Genomic DNA, 20,539 nt, shown 5'->3' with positions numbered 1-20,539 from the left:
TGTTTGTTTTAATTTTAGAGCATTTTTAGGTTTACAACAAAATTGAGCAGAAAGTACAGAGTTCCCATATACCCCCTGCCCTCATGCATGCATAGCATCCCCTACTGTCAGCATCCCACACCAGAGTGGTACATTTGTTACAATCAGTGAACCTACATTGATACATCATTATCATTTGAAGTCCATAGCTTACATTAGGGTTCACTCTTGATATTGTACATTCTACTGCTTTGACAAATGTGTGATGATGTGTGTCTACCATTATAGTATCATAGAGAATACTTGCACTGCCCTAAAAATCCTCTGTGCTCCACCTGTTCGTCCCACCTTCTTTCCTAATCCCTGGCAACTACTGATCTTTCTACTTCATCCATAGTTTTGCCTTTTCCGGAATATCATATAGTTGAAATCATATATATGTAGTCTTTTCAGATTGGGTTCTTTCACTTTGTAATATGCACTTAAGTTTCTCCATGTCTTCATGGTTTGATATTTCTTCTTACCACTGAATAATATTAATTGTCTGGATGTACCACAGTTGTTTATCCATTCACTTAATGAAGAACATCTTGGTTGCTTCCAAGTTTTGGCAGTTAGAAATAAAGTTGCTGTAAACACCTATATTTAGGCTTTTGTGTGGACATTAGTTTTCAGCTCATTTGGGTAAATACCAAGAAGCATGATTGTTAGAGTCTACTAGTTACTATTCTGAGTGCTTCATATGTATTATCTCGTTTAAACCTCTTTAAACCTCTATGAGTACCAAGGAAGTAGGTACTCATATTTCTACTTTACATGTATGAGGAAGCTGAGGCAAAAAGAGATTAAATAATTTGCCCTGTACTATACAACTGTTAAGTAGTAGACCTAAAATGCAAACATAAATAATCTGACTCCAAAGGCTGTACTTTTTGTACTAGAATATACTACCTCTTTACTATACCATAACCTCTTTTAACATCTTATTGTTAACTTAGGTATCTTGTGGTCTGGCACCTATAACTTTTAAGCTATCTTAAAGTAGTTTGTTCTTAACAGATAAATTGCTAATTGTTCAGTGTATTTTCTTCAAATCCTGTAAGAAGAGAAAAATCTGTCATGGGAATTACATTTATTTTTTAGGTTGGTGAATGTGATTGTTGGCTCCATGTTTAGATTTCTGTATAATTTAAATTTAATTTAATTTACATTGACATTAAATGTAATTTTTTTTATTGTCAGTTTGGATTTAAGGTGGCCGAGTAGAAAAAAGAAGTAAAATTTCAGGAAAAAGGAATACTTTAAAATTTTTGCTTTTTAATAAGGATAAACTGTAATTTTTGTTAAGGGCTTCTGAATTGGAGTGCCATTAAGATCATTCCTAACATAATACAAGAAATACCCCCCTTATCTACAAAAAAAAAAGTAAAATTAAGAGAAAGGTGAATTCCATGGTAGCATTATTAGCAGAAGGTCAGAATATAATGCTTTAATGATTATTACCATTATAATTTTGCCTTTAGAACATTCAGTTGAATGTTCTATGAATTTCTAAATATGTAGAAAATATTTAACAAATTAAAGATTTCATAGCAAGACAACTTTCAACAAAAGAAAGCGTTATTCTTTTCCATTCTTTATTAATTTTGGAATAATGAATTAATATTACTGTTTTCAGCCAAATCCACATTTTGAAAGTAGAAGTATCATTTTAAACCCAATAGAATTTTGGGTCAGGCTAGTACTCATTTTTGGAAGTCCCTGAGATTGAGCCCAAATACTTAGTCTAATAGCAAAAGACCAGATATTTGGTAGGCAATCAGTAAATGCTTTTTCTATGCATTATTGTAAATCTATTCATAACATTTTTCCTGGAAATTGTGTATCTCCATACTGTCTCTTGCTATAAAATTAGCTCCTTACTGAGTAATTGCATTTTAAGTGTTAAAGTACTGAAAACTATGTAGTAGCATTAAGGAAATAATTTAAAACTTACTTTAAAAAATATTTTAAATGGAAAGATTACATTTTTAAATGATTAAATATTTATGCTATCATTGTAGCTCATATATATCTTCCATAAATTGGATATGTTAGGTGTGAAATTGGATATGCCATGAAACAACATTAAGGAAAAAGAATAAATTTAAAGCTATTTTAACTTTTCCTAGGGTTATACTTTAGTGTATGTTTTTATCTAAAATAATGAGAAATCCTGAAATGTCTATCACAATTTTAAGATGTTGTACTTTTATTGAATGAGATTTTCAGGTGAGTTTATAATGTTATCTTTTAAAAAAAATTGATGGGTAGTCTCTAAATTCATATAACTGAATAAAGGACTAGTTAGGGAAGGAAAAGAAAGCTACTGTTGTGATTTCTTTTATAAAGTTATAATTTTGTTACTATTTTAACAACAAAGTCTTACCTACTAAAATATAGATTTAATAAAATACTCATTTGGAATGAGTTTAAAAGGCTGATTTAGAAATCAGTCTTTTAGGGTGTAATTTTCTAAATTCATTTTGATAATTTCTTAATTTTTGTGAAAAAAGATTTGCTGGTTACAGATTCGCTCCTGTTGGTGCAAATTATTATGATATAAATTAATAAAAGTTTGTCTTGTCTTTTTGCCAAAGTAAATTACTGTTGAGTCGTTTCTCTTTTTTTCTCTCAGGTTATCAGTCTTTTTTGGAGGTTTTAATATATTGTGGACATGGTGATGTGGGTGATGTTAATAATAGTGTCAAGTTATACTAAAATGTAGAGTATCTGGTTTGACTACATATTGTACTTCGCCTCAAAGTGCTAGAATTTTTAATTGTGTTTTCAAGGCCATCTGTGCTAGTATTTAAATGTCATTATGCTAATACTTAAAAATATTAATTTTATTATGACCATTAAATATTGAAAGGTTTCATCCAGCTATAAGTGCGTGTACTTTGGAAAGTGTGTTTTTTTCTTTTGGGGTATTTGTGAGTACATTTTTTGTTTGTTTGTTTGTTTCCTTAAACCAACTTTCTGAGAAATATGTCCATTCTTTAATACTGTCTTTTCAAAGTATAAGATTCCCTAATAGCGAGTCCCTAAAATGTCTATCTAAATACAGTCTATCAAGCAAGAATTCTGTGACTGATTTTTTTGGTAACAGTACTTTGATTCGATACTTGTTTACAAGTTGGTTGAACGTATTACTCTGGTCAGTTTTTAAAGGCTGACTATGGCTAATTTACATATTTTAGAAGTGCATTTTAGGGATAATACTAGATCATATAGATAAATATTGTCACCAACTACCATAGCTAATATTCCTTTCCTTTCTGCAGGTCAGTTTTTCTGTGGAAATAAATATTGTGATAAAAAAGAAGGCTTAAAGAGTTGGGAAGTTAATTTTGGTTATATTGAGCATGGTGAAAAGAGAAATGCACTTGTTAAATTAAGTAAGTTGATTTTGGGGGGATACGATTGATTCTTCCAAGTTTGTCTTTAATTTAAAATTAAAATATATAGACTTTAAAATTCGAATACAGTTTTAAAATATCTTTCTGGAAGTGCTCTTTTTTCTTGGAGCTTCCCAAAGTCTCAACTTTTGAGCCTCAAATTTTTACATTTTTAGCATTACAGTGGTGTTTCAGTAAAAAGAATTCTAATGTCAAATGTAAACTGGTAATTTGTAGAGTGAGGCTCTGTCCCCATTAACATGAGAATGCCACCACATTACATAGCTAAGAGGCACAATATCAGAAAAGGCAGTGTAGAAACTCACATTAGCTGATTACTCAGTGATATTGTTGTAGCACAGATAATAAATAAATTCACTCTGTTTGACAGTATTAATAAAGAAAACTTTAGGAAGGCGTCGTTATTCTTGACCTCAGTCTTAAAACCATAGGGAATAAATACTGCAGAATACAGCAGTTTCCCTTAGGATGCATGTTTTAGAGTCTGTCATTCTTTTATTTATTTTTTAAGCTAGTCTTCATGTGTCAGCTGTTTCTCTCCCTCATCATATTATTGCCTTTAGCCTTCTCTGGGTTCTAAGTAAATGTGTCTTGAGAGTTTTCTGCTCACACCTAATAAAAGTCAAGAATGTCCCCACATGCTACTTATGCACGTCAATACAGACTGGTTTCTGAGTTCCTTCTGGAAGTGCTCAAGAGGAAAAGTCAGCCAGTGTGAACTGAGATTAAGGGGGGGAAAAAAGGAACTATTTGAAAAGTTCCTTTGCGTTTGAAAGTTCTTAGAATACTTCAGAGGAAATGACTATACCCACATTATTATTAGATATCTTTGATGTGAGACACATGTTAACGTGCCTGTGGAACACAGTTTGTTTTTAGAACAAATTGACAACACATTTTTCTAAAATAATGTTAGAATATTTTCAATTCCTCAAGAAATCTAATATTTTATTATATGTATGTGTGTATATATTTGCATTTTGAGGTGATGAAGGTCGGATTGTTTCCCCTCTTATAGTAATGGAATATAAAGTGTGAATTTATGATATTAAAACTAGATTAGCAGTGTGGTTATTCAAAATCAACCATTCATTGGTGTCTTTTCTTTTTAGGGTTATGCCAAGAATGTTCCATTAAATTAAATTTTCATCACAGGTAATGTCTTTTAAAATGCCATTCTTAATGTTTGGTAATCCAGGATATAGCCATTTACCTGCACTAAGTGTCTAAATGTAGACTTGGGTGGTTGATGGTTGAATTGGTTGATCATGTAGAAAATCTGGCATTGTCGTATGGCTACGTAAACTAGGGGTTTAGAAGTCCACCATGCCCTATTCTTGCCAAGCAGTTTTAAATGTAAAGGCCTATGTGGGGTGGTAGATGGATGTTAGAGTTTTTAGTTTGGAGCCAATGTCCTGACACTTTAATGTTAGAAATTATGTTGTAAAGCAGACTTCATAAAGCAGTTCTTGTGTCTCATTTAGACAGTGTTTTAGCTGGAGTTTGCTGTTCTTACAAAGGATTAGACACCTCTATGCTCATTTTAACGTTAATATCAAGGACAGGCGCTGTGGCTCATGCCTGTAATCCTAGCACAGGGTGGGAAGGCCAAGTTGGGTGGATCACTTGAGGTTAGAAGTTTGAGACCAGCCTGGCCAACATGGTAAAACCCTGTCTCTACTGAAAATACAGAAATTAACTGGGTGTGGTGGCAGGTGCCTGTAATCCCAGCTACTGGGGAGGCTGAGGCAGGAGAATTACTTGAACCTGGGAGGCGGAGGTTGCAGTGAGCCGAGATTGAGCCACTGCATTCCAGCCTAGCAACAGAGCGAAACTCTGTCTCAAAAAAAAAAAAAAAAAAAGAAAAGAAGTTAAAATCAGGCTTTTATTGAATGAGCTTTACTGTATCTGCCACATTGAATGTGTGGGAATACCAGTGACCTGCAGTCATGGGGTTTGAAATCAGACCTGGGTTTTTAATCTCAGCTTCTCCACTTACTAGGCTTCCTCTTGGACAAACTGCTTAACCTCTGTAAGACTTAATTTTATCACCTGTAAAAATGAGGCTACTCAGGCTATTGTGGGGAATAAATGAAAGTGCATGTAAATTGCTTGCCACAGTAAGTGGCATTAAAGATGTTCAGACTGATTCTTTGCAACTTGCCTTTGTGATGGTCAGGTTTTATGCCCTGAATAACAGTTAAATTAGTTCAACTTTTGCAACTTTATTAAATGTATACATAAGCATATTAATTTTAAAATAGCTTTCTTTTTTTTAATCACATGGGTTGTCAAAAAATAACAGCTTTGTCATAAATGTGCCTATATAGTACTTTAGCTATTAAAATAAATGTTAAATAATATTTTAATTCTCAAAATTAGCAGAATTATTTTATTATTTTCATTATTCTTTATTTTTTTGAGACAAAGTCTCACTCTATTGGCTGGGCTGAAGCACAGTGGTGTGATCATGGCTCATTGCAGCCTCAGCCTCCTGAGCTCAAGTGATCCTTCCATCTCAGCCTCCAGAATTGCTGAGACTACAGGTGTACATCACCACACCTGGATAATTTTTTTTTTAAGTTTTTGTAGAGATGGTGTTTCCCTATGTTGCCCATGCTGGTCTCAAACTCCTGGACTCAAGCAGTTCTGCCTCAGCCGCCCAAAGTGCTGGGATGATAGGCATAAGCCTCCACACCGAGCTGGAACTTTTTTAGATTACTGGAATAGCCTAAACCTTTATTTCCCCTTCCCATCAGTGATAGTGAAAGAAACCACAGATTTGTTTTGACCTTAACTTTTGAACTTCATTTCAAAATGGAAATGATTCTTAAAAAATAGGCAAAAGTGGTTACTGCATTAAATACTATTATAGCATTTGGTATATGTACTTTAACTTGGAAAATCTACTGAACAAGTTTTTTGAAAGTAATCTTTTCTTTGTCTCTATCCTCCTTGCCAGTCCCAATTTCAGCATTATCACCTTTTCCCATTTAGTATTTTTTTTTTAACCTATTAAAATTAGGTAATTGCTTGCCAACCTTGTAAACCTGGCCTAGAAGAGATAAAGCTGCAACAATAAGAGTATAAATTATAAGTGGCCTGATGTTGATATATGAATTAACAGTAAGCCCTTTCCATTTTCATTCCATTATGCTTTTACTATATTCCTTTATTCTTAAGAGAAGAAATTTCTATTTACTGGTGGCTTAGAGTTGTTCAGCAGTTTCACCTTATTTGTGCTTTTTTAACATGTAGGTGGATATGGATTATGTGAAGAGAAATGAGATTTGTTCTTGTAATTTTGTTTTAAAAGGCTAAGTGATAGAATATAGAAAGAAGGAAACATACAATTATAATTTGTATTTACTATGGTTGTATACAGAACTTATAGAAAATAATTATTTGTCTCAATGTTAAGACTTTATTGTCTTACAGAATAGTTTTAATTAATATACTAGCCTAAAATATTTCCAGACTCACTTAACATCCCTTATTATATAAATCACATTTAAAAAATAAGTATTTTAACTGGTTTTGGTTTTTTGTTCATATGATGGTTTTTATTTTTGAAAAGGTCAGTTGGAAAAGTTAACTTTAATTTTATATTGTTTAACATAAAGGAGAAAAGAAATCAAGTCAAAAAAAAGAAAAGATAAAACCAAAAAAGATTGTGGAGAGTCATCATGTAAAAAATCCAGATTATCTTCTGCAGAAGAGGCCTCCAAGAAAAAAGATAAAGGTAAAAGGAAATTAAGATAAAGCATCTACTCACATTTATGAGCATGAAATATAATCTGCCGTATTTCATTCATCTAATTGGTGAATGCAGTTGGAATTTCATTTTATGGTAATTGAGAGGAAACTGACTGAGAATTTAGATATGAACTTAAAGTGACTTACAGGAGTTTTAAGAACTCCTCTAAATTAATTAAGGGTTAATTTTAGTTCATTTTTGGCAGATAGTATAATATTGCCAACAGTTTTCTAATTCCTGGCTTTGTCACCTACAGACTTGTTACTTTGGATAAGTCACTGAACTGCTTTATTTCTCTTATGTGTATAGGGGTGAGGTGAATATCTGGCCTTCATGCTGGTCAAGCTTATTGTGGAAACTCAAATGAGAATGTGAAAGGCACTTTGATCAGTGCCTTTAAACAGTCTATAATGTATAAATCAATATAAAATTATAATACTGATTTTATTTATAATGGCCTGTGTGGTTTTTTCACTAGTTTATGAGTTTCTAGAAATGAGAAAAATTGTCATGTATATGTGTTCTCAGAACCTAGCATAGTGCTGTGCACATATACTTAGAACTGCCTGCTTTTTCCTCAGCAGTCCTTAAGCTCTCTAAGACTCAATTTCTTTATGTGTAAAATGGTCATGATTCCTTTTAGAATTGTTCAGAAGTTGAAATGAGATAATTCATTAAGCAGTTTGCATAGTACTTGGCACATATTAGCTATTACAAAGGTTACTTCTAGTTGCTTTTTTCGTCCATAATAGAGTCAATAGGCTGTAATATATAGTGAATCATACTTAATCTAGATAGGTAATTGAATTAGATTCAAGCCAATGTTAATACAATATTTGGACAGGAGAGGGCTCTCTCGCTCCAGCTATGAAGATCATTAGCTATGTTGCAGTCTTAGAAGCATTTACTTCTTCTTGCACATCATGATATATTCATTATGTAGCAGAGTTTAAATCTACATGCCCTTGTGATACTGTCTACTCCCATAGCTTCAAGTATATGGTGTCACCAAGCTTTAGTCTTCGTAAAATTGATAGATGGTGAGAGGAAGATATTGTCATTTTATTGCTTATTGAGAGATGGCATTTGTAGCAGAATGCCTTTTTGTCTCTATGTTGTTTTCCCCTCTAAGGTAAATTTTAACCAATAAATGTTAAACATATCTTTTGAGTCTTAGAAAGTTATTTATCCTTATATGCTAGTAAAATATTTAATGTGTCACTTAAGAAATTTGTTGCCCTCATTGTATTATATGTTTATTCTTATCACAACTGTGATACCATGTTAATCACTGCATATTCCAAATGAAAGAACTAGTCTCTACTTTATAAAATGTTACTCAGTACAATCAAAATAGATGAGGTAGATGAATACTGAGGTTCAGGGCTGGGATTGGACCCTTCATATTATGCATACATATGCATGTGATCTTCCTTATAGACGTTTTTCCTTTAGTGTTCCATCAGTAGATGACACCTGTGTTGACCTAAAAACTAATATCAGAAATCTGGGGATTATCCTTGATACTGTCTTTCACCTTATTATTTATGTTTGATTTGTCACCAAGTCCTGTGAATTTTACCCCCAGAGTATGTATTTCTGAAGTTCTCTCCACCCTACTACAAACCTCTATATTTTCTCTTATAGGCTACTGTTATATTCTCCTTACGGGTTCCGCCTCTGTCCTGCCATTCCACCTTCCCTCCTCTTAATCCATTCTCCATAAATCAATTATTTCCTGTTGTTTTTAGGCTGATAACCAAAATCCTGGACAAAGCTAAAAGGTTCTGTGGGATCCAGAACTTGTGTACCATACAAGGCTTGTTTCTCACCACTCCATACCTCACGTTCATACTCCCCCCATGTAACCTTTCAGTTTCTGCAAAATGTCAAGCTTCTTTCAGTTTTAGGGGTTACATGGATGCTGCATCTTCTCTTCCTAAAACCCTCAGTTCTATTCCAGCTCATCCTTCAGGTCTAAGCTTTTAAATGTCTTTTCTGATCCTTTCCTGATTTCATCCCCCACCTTGAATCTAAATTAGGACTCTCATTTGTAACGCTGTCATGGCTTCTGACATTTTCCATTATTACACATATGACGATGTAAAAGCCAAAAGCCAAAAAGAGGCAGAGATTCTTCCTACTTTGTTCATTGCTATATCCCTGGCACCCCACTAGCTCATGTTCAGCATAAATAATAGTGAGAGAGTAAAAGACTTTGAAGATTCTTCAGGGATAGAAGACCAAAGCCAGGTGGAATTGAGATATCTCTTTCCTATGTATTCTCTATTTAGAGTGCCTTTGAAAGCAAAGTCTCTAGAAATACAGCTTTTTTACCCCCAACTTCTATGGTATATAACAGAAAATAACAAAATTTTAGCAAACTTTTAGGAAAACCATGTGGAACTCTTTTATACCTTATCTGGGATCATCTGGAATTAGCTTTATCATTGATTTGATTCTTTCTTGCCAGACCACCTTAATTTGGACCAGACTTGAAGAGTAATTAATACATGCTTAACATCTCAGCTGCGTTTGGACTGTTGGCATGCCTCAAAACAACTTCCTTTAATTTTATTTCTGTCTTTCTGGCCTCTCCTTAGCTGAAGCTTTTTTTTTTTTTTTTTTTGGTTGTTGTTGTAAGACAGGGTCTTGTTCTGTCATCCAGGCCCCAGGCTGGAGTGCTGGAATACAGTGGCATAATCTTGGCTTACTGCAGGCTTAACCTCAGAGGCCCAAGTGATCCTCCTTTCTCAGTCTCCCAAGTAACTGGGACTACAGGCCCACATTACCACACTCAGCTAATTTTTGTTTTTTGGTTTTGTTTTTGCATAGACAGGGTCTTGCTGTTTCCCAGACTGGTCTCAAACTCCTGACCTCAAGCAGTTCTCTCACCTTGGCCTCCCAAAGTGCTGGGATTACCAGCATGAGTCACCACACCCGACCTCCTTAGCTGCTTTTAACTGAAGTTCCTTCTCAGTCTTACATTTAGCTGTTAGAGTTCCTTGGTGCTCTTACCTAGATTTCTCTAGTTTCTCTCTGTACTCCCAGTGTAATCCCATCAACTCTCATAGCTTTAGGTTACTATCTTAGAAAATGTATAAGTAATAGATGGATGAACTAGATAGTTGAATGAATGGATAGAGAGAAAAAGTGAGAAAGATCAATAACTGACTTTAAGGACCAGTCCACTTTGGCAGGTATGGGGAGAACAAGATATTTAGGTAGACTGTCTTGGCAAAATGTTCAGAATCTTATCCGTCTCACCATCACCCCTTTCCCAAAAGCTACCTCATCCTTCAGGTTTCAGCTTAGCTCAGTTCCTTGGAAAGGCCCTTCCTGGCACCCTTTCACCTCACTTCTCCAAATAAGATGATGTTCCTCTTACATAATCCAATAATACCTCTCACTTCTCCTTTAGAAATACATAATATCCTTGGAATAATTTGTTTATTTTCTGTAAGGGAAGGGACTATGTGACATGTTTACTTTATCTCTAGTTCCTGATAATGCTTGCTCCCATAGTAGGCATTCAATAAATGTAAGTGAGTGAATCAGTGAATTCAACCACATTTTCTCAAAGTCAGAGGAACTTCAGAGATCAGTTCTGGAATCATGACTGAAAGGATATTCTTTAGTTTTGCTTTACAAAGTATGGTCCTCTGGGCAGCATTTGGGAACTTGTTAGCAACTCACAATCTCAGACCCTTCCAGATCTACTAACAAGTTCCCAGGGCGAATCATATGCACTAAAGTTTGAGAGAGGCACTGCTGTGTATCATGTGATTGTTCTGCATTGGTTCAACATTTCCAGGGAAAAGGAACCCACTACTACCAAAAATAATGCTTTATATTTTCAGGTAGTTGTAATTGCTAGCATGTTTCTCTTAACATTCAGCCCAAATCTACAGCTTCCTCCCTTTGGTGCTAATTATGTCCTTGGGCCTCCAAATTAAGCCTAACGTCTTTTTTACCTGTAGAACTTTGGATATTGGGAAGCAGGTATCATGCTCCTCATTAGAGGATGACAGGAAAGAATACATTTCCTATTTCCTTACCCTGTAGTTCTTATACTCTTCACCTGGTCTAAAGGGGCCAAAAACTTTGGGTTATGAGGCCTCCTATCCGGGAACATTGGAGGAATTGTTACTGTCTATCTGTCACCTGCCCTTTTTTACTTTATCATCCTTCAGAAATATTTTCCCTGAGGTCTTATTGCAGGAAACTCTGTATCATAGTGATTTTTTAAAAAATTATACTGATAGATCTTCAGTGCCTTTCTCTCTCTGTTTCTGTCACTGGATGACCATTGTAGAGCCGAGAATTTTGTTTTATGACATAATTTTGTGTTCTTATCAATTACTGAGAACTAATGCTCATCTGCATATGACTTTAGAAAAGATACTGTAAAAAGCAAGTATTTGTAAACTGCTTTCAAATGTTGAACATCTCTATAGATAATAAATTATTGCTTATATTGAAGCTAATCTGTGAGGTGTTCTTTTTAGCAATATGAGATTTTTTTTGCAGGTATTCATTATTTTTTAAGTTTTGTGCTGGCTATTACAGACCAATGAGAACATAAGATATGATCCCTGCCTAAAAGAATGTAACATTTTAATTAGGGAGATAAGACTAAGGAACATGAAAGATTAGAAAACAGTGTGCGGTGGCTCAAGCCTGTAATCCCAGCACTTTGGGAGGCCGAGACGGGCGGATCACGAGGCTAGGAGATCGAGACCATCCTGGCGAACACGGTGAAACCCCGACTCTACTAAAAAAACACAAAAAACTAGCCGGGCGAGGTGGCGGGCGCCTGTAGTCCCAGCTACTCGGGAGGCTGAGGCAGGAGAATGGCGTAAACCCGAGAGGCAGAGCTTGCAGTGAGCCGAGATCGCACCACTCCACTCCAGCCTGGGCGACAGAGCGAGACTCTGTCTCAAAAAAAAAAAAAAGAAAACAGTGAAGTGCTTATCTGTAAGACTATAAGCAAACTAGAATATTGCTAAGAATTCTGGTTACAGCTACAATGATTACACTACTATAGGATGATACTTAATAAATCAATGATGTTTCCTTTTCAGGGCATTCATCTTCAAAGAAATCAGAAGATTCTCTAAATAGTAAGTAACAAGTATTTATTTAATAAAAATATGCATTTGCATGTATTTGCATTAGATTTCCCATAATATGATCTTACTCTGATGTGATATTGTTTTTGTTAATTATTTTTATTTATGAGAAAAACTGTGTGTATTAAGTGTATAGGATTTATTCACTCAATTAAGGGCATTAAGACAGTTTCTTATTTTATAGTAAGAAGCCATTAAAAATTTTACCAGTAAATACAGTGGATATATCTTTCACATTTCATGTTACAAATTGTGAAGGGAAGAAAGATAAAAGGATGAGGTTGAATGGATTTAATTTAAGTCCTATGGTTTTCCCTATTTGGACAAATGTTTTTGAGTATCTTGCTGCAAATTTTATTATTTTTTTCCCTGCATATTCGAAAAAGTATTCACAATGACTTATAAATAAACATACACAATACTTTTTTTAAGGTTAAAAAAGTCAGAATAATGGAAAAATAAGATAGGAATAGCATGTAAGCTACAGTTATCACACCAATGTATTCTAAAAAGCCTGGTATTAATTTGCAAAGATAGATCACAAATTTGGTCAGTGTTCTTCCTACCACCAAACCTAAGGAGTGAAACCAAGCAGTAGAAAGATTAATTGTACCTAAGATAATAATGAGAACTCCTAGAGTGTTCAGCTTTTCCTGGCAGTTTGAGAGAAGAGGTCTTCTATGGTTTTATAAAAGGGTCATCAATTTTTCATATATATCTTAAATATTCATGTAGTTGTATCTATTCTTAATATCATTATATTTACAGTGTGTATTTGAAAGACTTGATTAGGCTTCAAGGCCTAATAATAAGGTGTAGTTCAATAGCCTATCTAATTCATTTTCATACTCTCTGGCCTCTATTTCATAGGAAATTTAGAAATTTGAGATTTCTAGGCTACTTGTTTGTGTTTTTTATTTTTTTTATTTTTTGTGTTTTTTGTTATTTGTTGTTTTGATTTTTTATTTTTATGTTTTTGGAGACAGAGCTGCTCTGTCACCCAAGGGGGCTAGAGTGCGTGGCACGATCTTTGGCTGACTGCAACTGCTCCTCTTCGGCAGTTCAAGTGATTCTTCTGGCCTCAGCCTCCCAGAGTAGCTGGGACGCAGGAACCCGTCACACATTGCCCAGCTAATTTTTTGTTATTTTTGTTGTGTTCTGTTGTTTTCTCATTGTGGTTATAGCTGTCGTTCGAACTCCTGACCTTGTGATCTGCCTTCTTGGCCTCCCAAAGTGCTGGGATTGCAGCATTGAACCACACACCTGGATCACTTGGTTATTTTAAACCTAAGAATTAAGAAAAAAATTTTTTTATGACTTTAAGATTGTTTGGTTTCAAATCAGGGAAAAGTTTTGATACAATTATTCCAAAATTCCTAACTCAAATATAAACATTATTTGTTGCTAGTATGAATTCTTAGAAAATCTTATAATATTTCATGATCAGAATTTTGCACTGAGAAAAATAGAATTTTAAGATATTTCTTGTTTAAAAATTTAGTGGAAGAGGGAGATGATGGAGGTATTCCTCTAGCTAGGAATATAGTATATTCCTTATCATTATTATTGCGCTTGTACCACTTTGTTTTCAATATATTTCGAAGTATCTTAAAGCACTGATACTTTCTCTGCATGTAAATTCTAATTTATCAGGAAGTCCTTTCCTAAATTAGATAAAATGTAGTGACAGTTTCGAAAATACTGCCAAGTATAAGATCAGTGGACCAATGTTATCTCAGGATGAAATCATAGGTACATACTTCAACAAAGGTGTACACAGGCTAAAGTGGGAAAGTGTATTTTAGTTTTCATCTATTTCCAACAGTGAGAGGTGTGAATGTTTATGTAATATAGAAAAAATTCCCCTTTTTCAGTTCTAATTTTTTTTTATTAAAAGTATTTTGGGGAAATTCTTGAATCACTGATTTATATTATTCTTTTATTTCTTCTGCCTGCTTTCTCCCTCCCACTGTCTTTCACCCCTGCCCTCTGAATCCTTCCCTGCCTCCTAGAAGTAGCACTTAATGCTCTTTTACCTCTCCTCAGCTAAATCAAATTTTTACTAGTAGAAGCAGGGTGAATACTGTGAAGACTATATCCAATCTGAGAAACCTCTAGCTAGTTTGGCCTTATAAAAACAAATTATCCACTTCAAACTGACCTTCTGTTTGGCAGCCAGAAAGTTATTTACCATAGTAAGCAGGAAACATATACATTGTTATGGTATGCCAACCCCAGATATCCTCTCAGGCGGTCAGTCATCTGTATTACATGGTCTTGACAATTTCAGACCTCACATTTTGCTATTTATTTTATTTCCATTTGGACAATACTCAGTTACCTTCTTAACTCATTTGACTTCTGGATTATTAAAACCAAATCCATGGAGAAAAACTCAATTTCTGTTGGCACAGTAACAAGTGCTTTAGATATGTTACTTTATTTAATCTAATAATGTGCATTAATATCCTCATTTTGTAGATGAGAAAAATCAAGACCTAGAGAATGTCTTTAAATGAATGAAGAAACTCAATTTTTAAAAATTATATATTTAAAGTATACAACTTGATGATTTGCTGCCCTCTTAACAAATTTCAAGTATTGTTATCTGTGGTCACCTTGCACATGAGACCGCCCAAGAACCAGAGAATTGAAGCAAAGTGTCCAAGGTCAAATAGTTAGTGGCAAAGCTAGGATTAAACATAAGTTTATAATTCCAAAGTCTATGCCCTTTACCTGTATTATCAATCAATAACTGCTCATCAGTGAAATCAACTGTATGTCTATTCTTTATACCCCAGTTTTGGCGTATGCATTGTACAGATCCACATTAAATGAATTTCATCTGTCTATGTTTCACTTCTGTCTGTAAAATGGGTATAAAGAGACCTACTTTGTTGGATTATTATCAGAATCAAATGAGAAAACATACATGTAAAGTATGTGCCTGACACAAAATAAGTCCTTAATAACCTGTAGTTATCATTGTTATCGGAGAAAAGAAAAATACAGACATGTAAATCCTGTGTTTGTTCTCTAGAATTGATGAAATCAAAAGTTAAGTCTATAAAAATCTGACCTGTCCATTTGTTACCATGATTATTGGAGCCATTTGCCATTGCTTCAGTAGGGCAAGTTATTAGTTACCATATAATATCCACAAAAACCAAGATGATAGACCTACTTTCATTGTTCAAAACATGTAGGGAAAATTGTGTACAATTTATTTAGGCACTACACTCTAAAGGGAACACTGAAAACTTGAAGCAGGTCAAGAAGAAAAAAACTGAGATATTGCGAGAACTTGAAATTATGTTGTAGGAAGAATGTTGGAGTAACTCCAGATGTTTACCTGGGAGAAGAGTGAAGGGATGGGAGGGAAGAGGTGAGGAAGTAGACATGGAAATTACTGCAAGGCTGCTACTATGTAGGAGACTTGTTTTTTATGACTCTGGGTTGGCAGAACTGCCCAAAGACAGATTTTTGCCTTAATTTAAGGAAAAACTTGTCCCTTAGAACTGCCTGACAAAAGAAATGGAGAAATGGGCTGCCTCTGGAGTAATGAGTGTTCCACCATGGATTGAATTGGCACTTGTTACTGGAGGTGTTGCAGTGAGAGGTTCATTCATTGGATAAGTGTTGGATTAAATGACCTCCGGGTTCCCCTTTCAACTCAGAAAGTCAGTGACTTAAATTCCGATCCCTGCTTACCAATAATTACTGAATAGATTTGACAGTGCTGCATTCTTTTGTGTTGCCAGTTCTTCCAATTGTTACGTCCTTAGTAACACCCCTCCCACCCCTGGCAGGTTGTAACAGTTATGATAGTAATGATTTGTAGTGACTGCCAGCCCTCAGGGAACCAGGATACTATAGATTCACAGGGTTATAAGGGACCGTAAAGGTCATTTAGTCCAGTCTTGTAGACTTGATTCTCTAGGGATATCTGGCCACTTTTTTAATGGGTATTTTTTAAGACAATTATTTTATAATGTTACTCTAAACTGACTTGATTTTTTAGTAAAATTGATTGACTGGTATCAGAAAACTGGTGTAAGAAAGCTGGCATGTGGAAAGTACTCTTGGAAGGGAACAAGATAACAGCTGTCCACTTCTAAAGGCCTTGTAGGTTTTGTTCTCTGGCATCATTAACATTAGCAGAGTAATATACTAGTAATAACCTTACTAGGCCTAATTAGTTTTTCTCTGCTTTCTTTATCTCATACTAGTGAGTTTTCATAAAAATAAGAGAAGATTTTAATTCTTTTTTTCCTCCACATTATCAATTTGGGACACTGGCCATTCCAGTGATGGCTGTCATTGAGCCAGGAATCTTGTTTTCAAGATTAAAATTTTATCATTTGTATGTAGATCATTAGAAAACAAAATACCCTCCCCCCTTTTGCCATTTTTGCTGGAATTGGTGCCAGAATAGATTCAGTTAGGAGCAAAGTTCAGACACACATGTTGATTCAAGGATCAGAGTCCAACAGGTAAAAGGCTAGATCCACCGTAACAAATCAATGCTCTTTTATTTTTGTTGTGTTTAACTAAAGGACATTCTGTATTGACAGACCACATTTGTGCCACTGCTTTTTTAGACTAATAATCATTATTGGAGAGGAATTGTTTGCTAATGTAACTACTTTGTGGATTATAGTGTTATTGCGTGATAATTTTGCCATATTTTAAAATTTTAGTTGACTAATAAAGGTGATTTATTTGAAACATGTCTATTTTGTCATATTTTATATATAAATAAAGTATCTTTATTGTTTTTACTGATTTTGAAGGTAATTCATGCTCATTGTTTAAAATACAAACAATTTGAAAATGTTTAAAATAGAAAGTAAAATTATTCCAGGCCCACAGGTAATATAATCACTGCTAAATTTGGTTGGCTTTTGCAGACTTACAATACATATATAAAATTACATGTATGTATATAATGTGCATATGTTTTTAACATATATGTTATACTATGCATACTTTTGTAACTTTTAAAATTTGATATCGAATGGACATTTTCTATTGCAGTACATACAGATATGCTAATGTTTTAAACAGCTGTATAGTATTTATTTAACCAGTCATTAATCCCTAATTGGTGGGGAATTAGGTTGTTTTTTGTAGTTGTTCTTATACAGTGTGCATCTTTGTACATATGTATCAGAGGTGCTTATTTATCTGTGTAAGTAATCAAATTCCTAAAAGCAGCATTGCTGGTCACAGGGTATGTGTTTTAAACTGATCTATATTGCCAGATTTTTCTCCAGAAGAAGGTTTACAAAATTTCATTCACAGCAATGTGTGAGAATGCCAGTTTCTTCACTGAAACAGGCTTCTTCTCATTATGTAATCAGCATTAGTTTTTTTAAATGTCTGACAATTTTTTAAAAATAATTTAACTAGCTGGTCTTACATACTAGCTCAGTTCTTAAGGTGCTAATCTTAATGTAAACATGTTCTCTACAAATGTAAATCTTAACTTGCATGTCTTCTGTTAACCAAGGAAAAGAAGAAACTAGATCAGAAACAACTGTATTGCAAGAGATAATTCACTTATAAGAGTTAATATTGGAATTGCTACTTTAACTCAGTGTAACTTAGAGAAGTTTCCATGAGACTTAAAATCCTTGGCCTTTTTGCTGTGACTCTTTGTATCCCTTGGCCTATTTATATATGTTTTAAAAGAATTTATTGTACATGTGAGAGTGAATTAAATTTTTAGAAAGCCGTAAAAGTTGAAGCTGAGTTAAATAAAAAGTTAATTATTGGCGAATAGTTCAAAATGTGTTTTAACTGTAATAGATTTTTAAAAATCATCTCTTTTAAATGAACAGGAAACTCTGATGAGGAAGAAAGTGCTTCAGAATCTGAACTTTGGAAGGGTCCACTACCAGAGACAGATGAAAAATCACAGTAAGTGCTGATATTAATAGATAATATGTACCTTTTCAATCAGTTTAGGAAGCTATAACCATGGCTTTATTAATGGAAAAATACAACATCATGGTGATCTATTTAATGCCAAAGACTGCCTAGCCTGGTAAGATTAGAGCTTATTCCCAGCCATTGTCGTAAGAGCCAACACGTCCAGCTTCCGCCTGGTAAATAAATCTTTAATCAGTTCACTTTAACAGATGACCCTCTAGTCCTTGATTGGATTTCTTCAGAGATGGCTGTTTCCTAAGCTTCCAGAGAAGCCTATTCCATCATACTGTGATTATCATAAACCTATGCAAGGGAGCCCCTTGCATGGGAAGTACACTTCTACACTGCTATACTGCTGTCACACTGGTCTTTTAAAAGTAAAATAATATTTACTGCTACAAATACATAATACATTTACTATGCTCAGTGTAGTATAAAAACTACAGCCTAAGGAGATTTACCCAGTTCCCCAGTATATCTTAGGCTTACATTTTTCCTTAAAAGTTTCTTTTTTATTCACTTCTTGAGCAGACTATAATTTAAAATGAGAATGAACAGAGAAGTTATAAAGTAAGCCCAAAAAGTAAAGAGAAGCAATGACATTTTACAGGTATTTCAAAGCAAAATTTTAGGTAATATATTTAGGGAGAGGTGCCAACATATGAAATATTTTTATTTTAATCAATCTGGGTATAGTTATGATTATTCTAGAAACTAAGAATTATTTGATGGCTGAATCATGGGAATATATTGATATATAGCAGAAGCAGCCAATATGTTGACTTAAAGTATTTTATTTTTATTAATCTCGTATAATGTATCATGTAGTAATTTTTTTACTCTATTTATCGATCTTAATATGTATGCTTTTTTTTTAAATAGGGAAGAAGAATTTGATGAGTATTTTCAGGATTTGTTTCTATAAGACGAGAGAAACTTAATGTGAAACTTCATGAAGTTTTAAACTTCATGCAATTTGAAATTTCATGTAAGTTTTTATCTGCGAGTTACAGCTTGTGTGGTTTGTCTTTGGAAATAAAAATCTAGGTTCTCTCAGAATGTCAGATGCTTTGGAAATTCATTAGTTCAATTAAAGACTTTCCTGTCCTTTAAATATCTTTTCAATTGCTTATCTACAATTCTGTTTTATCTAGCTCCTAGAGGATAGAGCTGGACAGATTCCATTGCTCCTACATTTTGTAGGTTTTTTTGCACTGCCTTCATTATTTATCTTCTCTTGCCTTTATTATTTTATTTTATTGTTTTTTCTTTTTCTGTTTTTTAGAGCCACCAATACTGGATTTGTTTGTTTGTTTTTAATTTTTTTCTTTTGTAGAAACAGAGTCCTCTTGTGTTGCCCAGACTGGTATTCAAACTCCTGGCCTTATGCATTCCTCCCACCCTGGCCTCTCAAAGTGCTGGGATTGCAGGTGTGAGCCACCATGTTCTGCCAGTTATTTTAAATTACTAGGATTAAAGTAGATTATGTATGTCTTTAACCTCTGTCTTCCCCATTGATAAACTGGCACCCATCTTTTAAGTACCTGCTTTCCCATTACCACCTATTTTCGGCTGCTTTTTGAGGTTTTTAGCTAACCTGTCTCTTGCTTCCTTCTTAACCTCTACCACTTAAGAGAGTTTGTTATAATCAAATTAGACTTCCTAGTCTGTGGATAATTTACTATTCAGTAAATGATTACCACAGGGAGCCAGTGAGGTCCTACTAGTCTAAAACAGTTCATGTGTTCACAAAACTGACTCCCCAGCAGAGATTATGCAATAAGATAATAATTTAACTGAATAATATGATGTGCGTATATCTTACCTCAGATACACTCATGCAAATATGAATATAATTCTGATATGGTTTGGCTCTGTGTCCCCACCCAAATCTCATCTTGAATGTGTACTCCCATAATTCCCACATGTTATGGGAGGGATCCGGTGAGAGATAATTTGAATCAAAGGGGCAGTTTCCCCCATACTGTTCTTGTGGTAGTGAGTAAGTCTCATGAGATATGATGGTTTTATCAGGGGCTTCTGCTTTTGCATCCTTCTCATTTTCTTTTGCTGCTGCCAAGTAAGAAGTGCCTTTTGCCTCCCACCATGATTCTGAGGCTTTCCCAGCCATGTGGAACTGTAAGTCCAGCTAAACCTCTTTCTTCCCCAGTCTCCGGTGTGTCTTTATCAGCAGTGTGAAAATGGACTAATAGAACTTCTGTGCAGAAATATATTATAAAATGTTAACTTCTTAACATAAGATCCTACTTGCAAGG

General features: G+C 34.4%; 1 protein-coding gene across 1 annotated transcript in view; it reads left to right on the top strand.

Annotated features, from left to right (window-relative positions):
• The window catches only part of LOC108532604 (protein FRA10AC1), a 34,954-nt gene extending 15,630 nt beyond the window's left edge, over positions 1-19,324 (top strand). Inside the window, 6 exon segments of the mRNA XM_017876769.1 lie at positions 3,306-3,419; positions 4,553-4,595; positions 7,064-7,182; positions 12,282-12,320; positions 18,173-18,251; positions 19,146-19,324. Of these exon segments, the coding sequence (XP_017732258.1) occupies positions 3,306-3,419; positions 4,553-4,595; positions 7,064-7,182; positions 12,282-12,320; positions 18,173-18,251; positions 19,146-19,188 (437 nt within the window). The 3' untranslated portion in view covers positions 19,189-19,324.
• The last annotated feature ends 1,215 nt before the right edge of the window (positions 19,325-20,539 follow it).

Source organism: Rhinopithecus bieti, unplaced genomic scaffold (genome assembly GCF_001698545.2).
Source record: "Rhinopithecus bieti isolate Rb0 unplaced genomic scaffold, ASM169854v2 scaffold_9383, whole genome shotgun sequence".
NCBI lineage: Eukaryota > Metazoa > Chordata > Mammalia > Primates > Cercopithecidae > Rhinopithecus > Rhinopithecus bieti.
The sequence above is the reverse complement of the archived record's forward strand: the minus strand, read 5'-3'. Positions and strand labels throughout refer to the sequence as shown.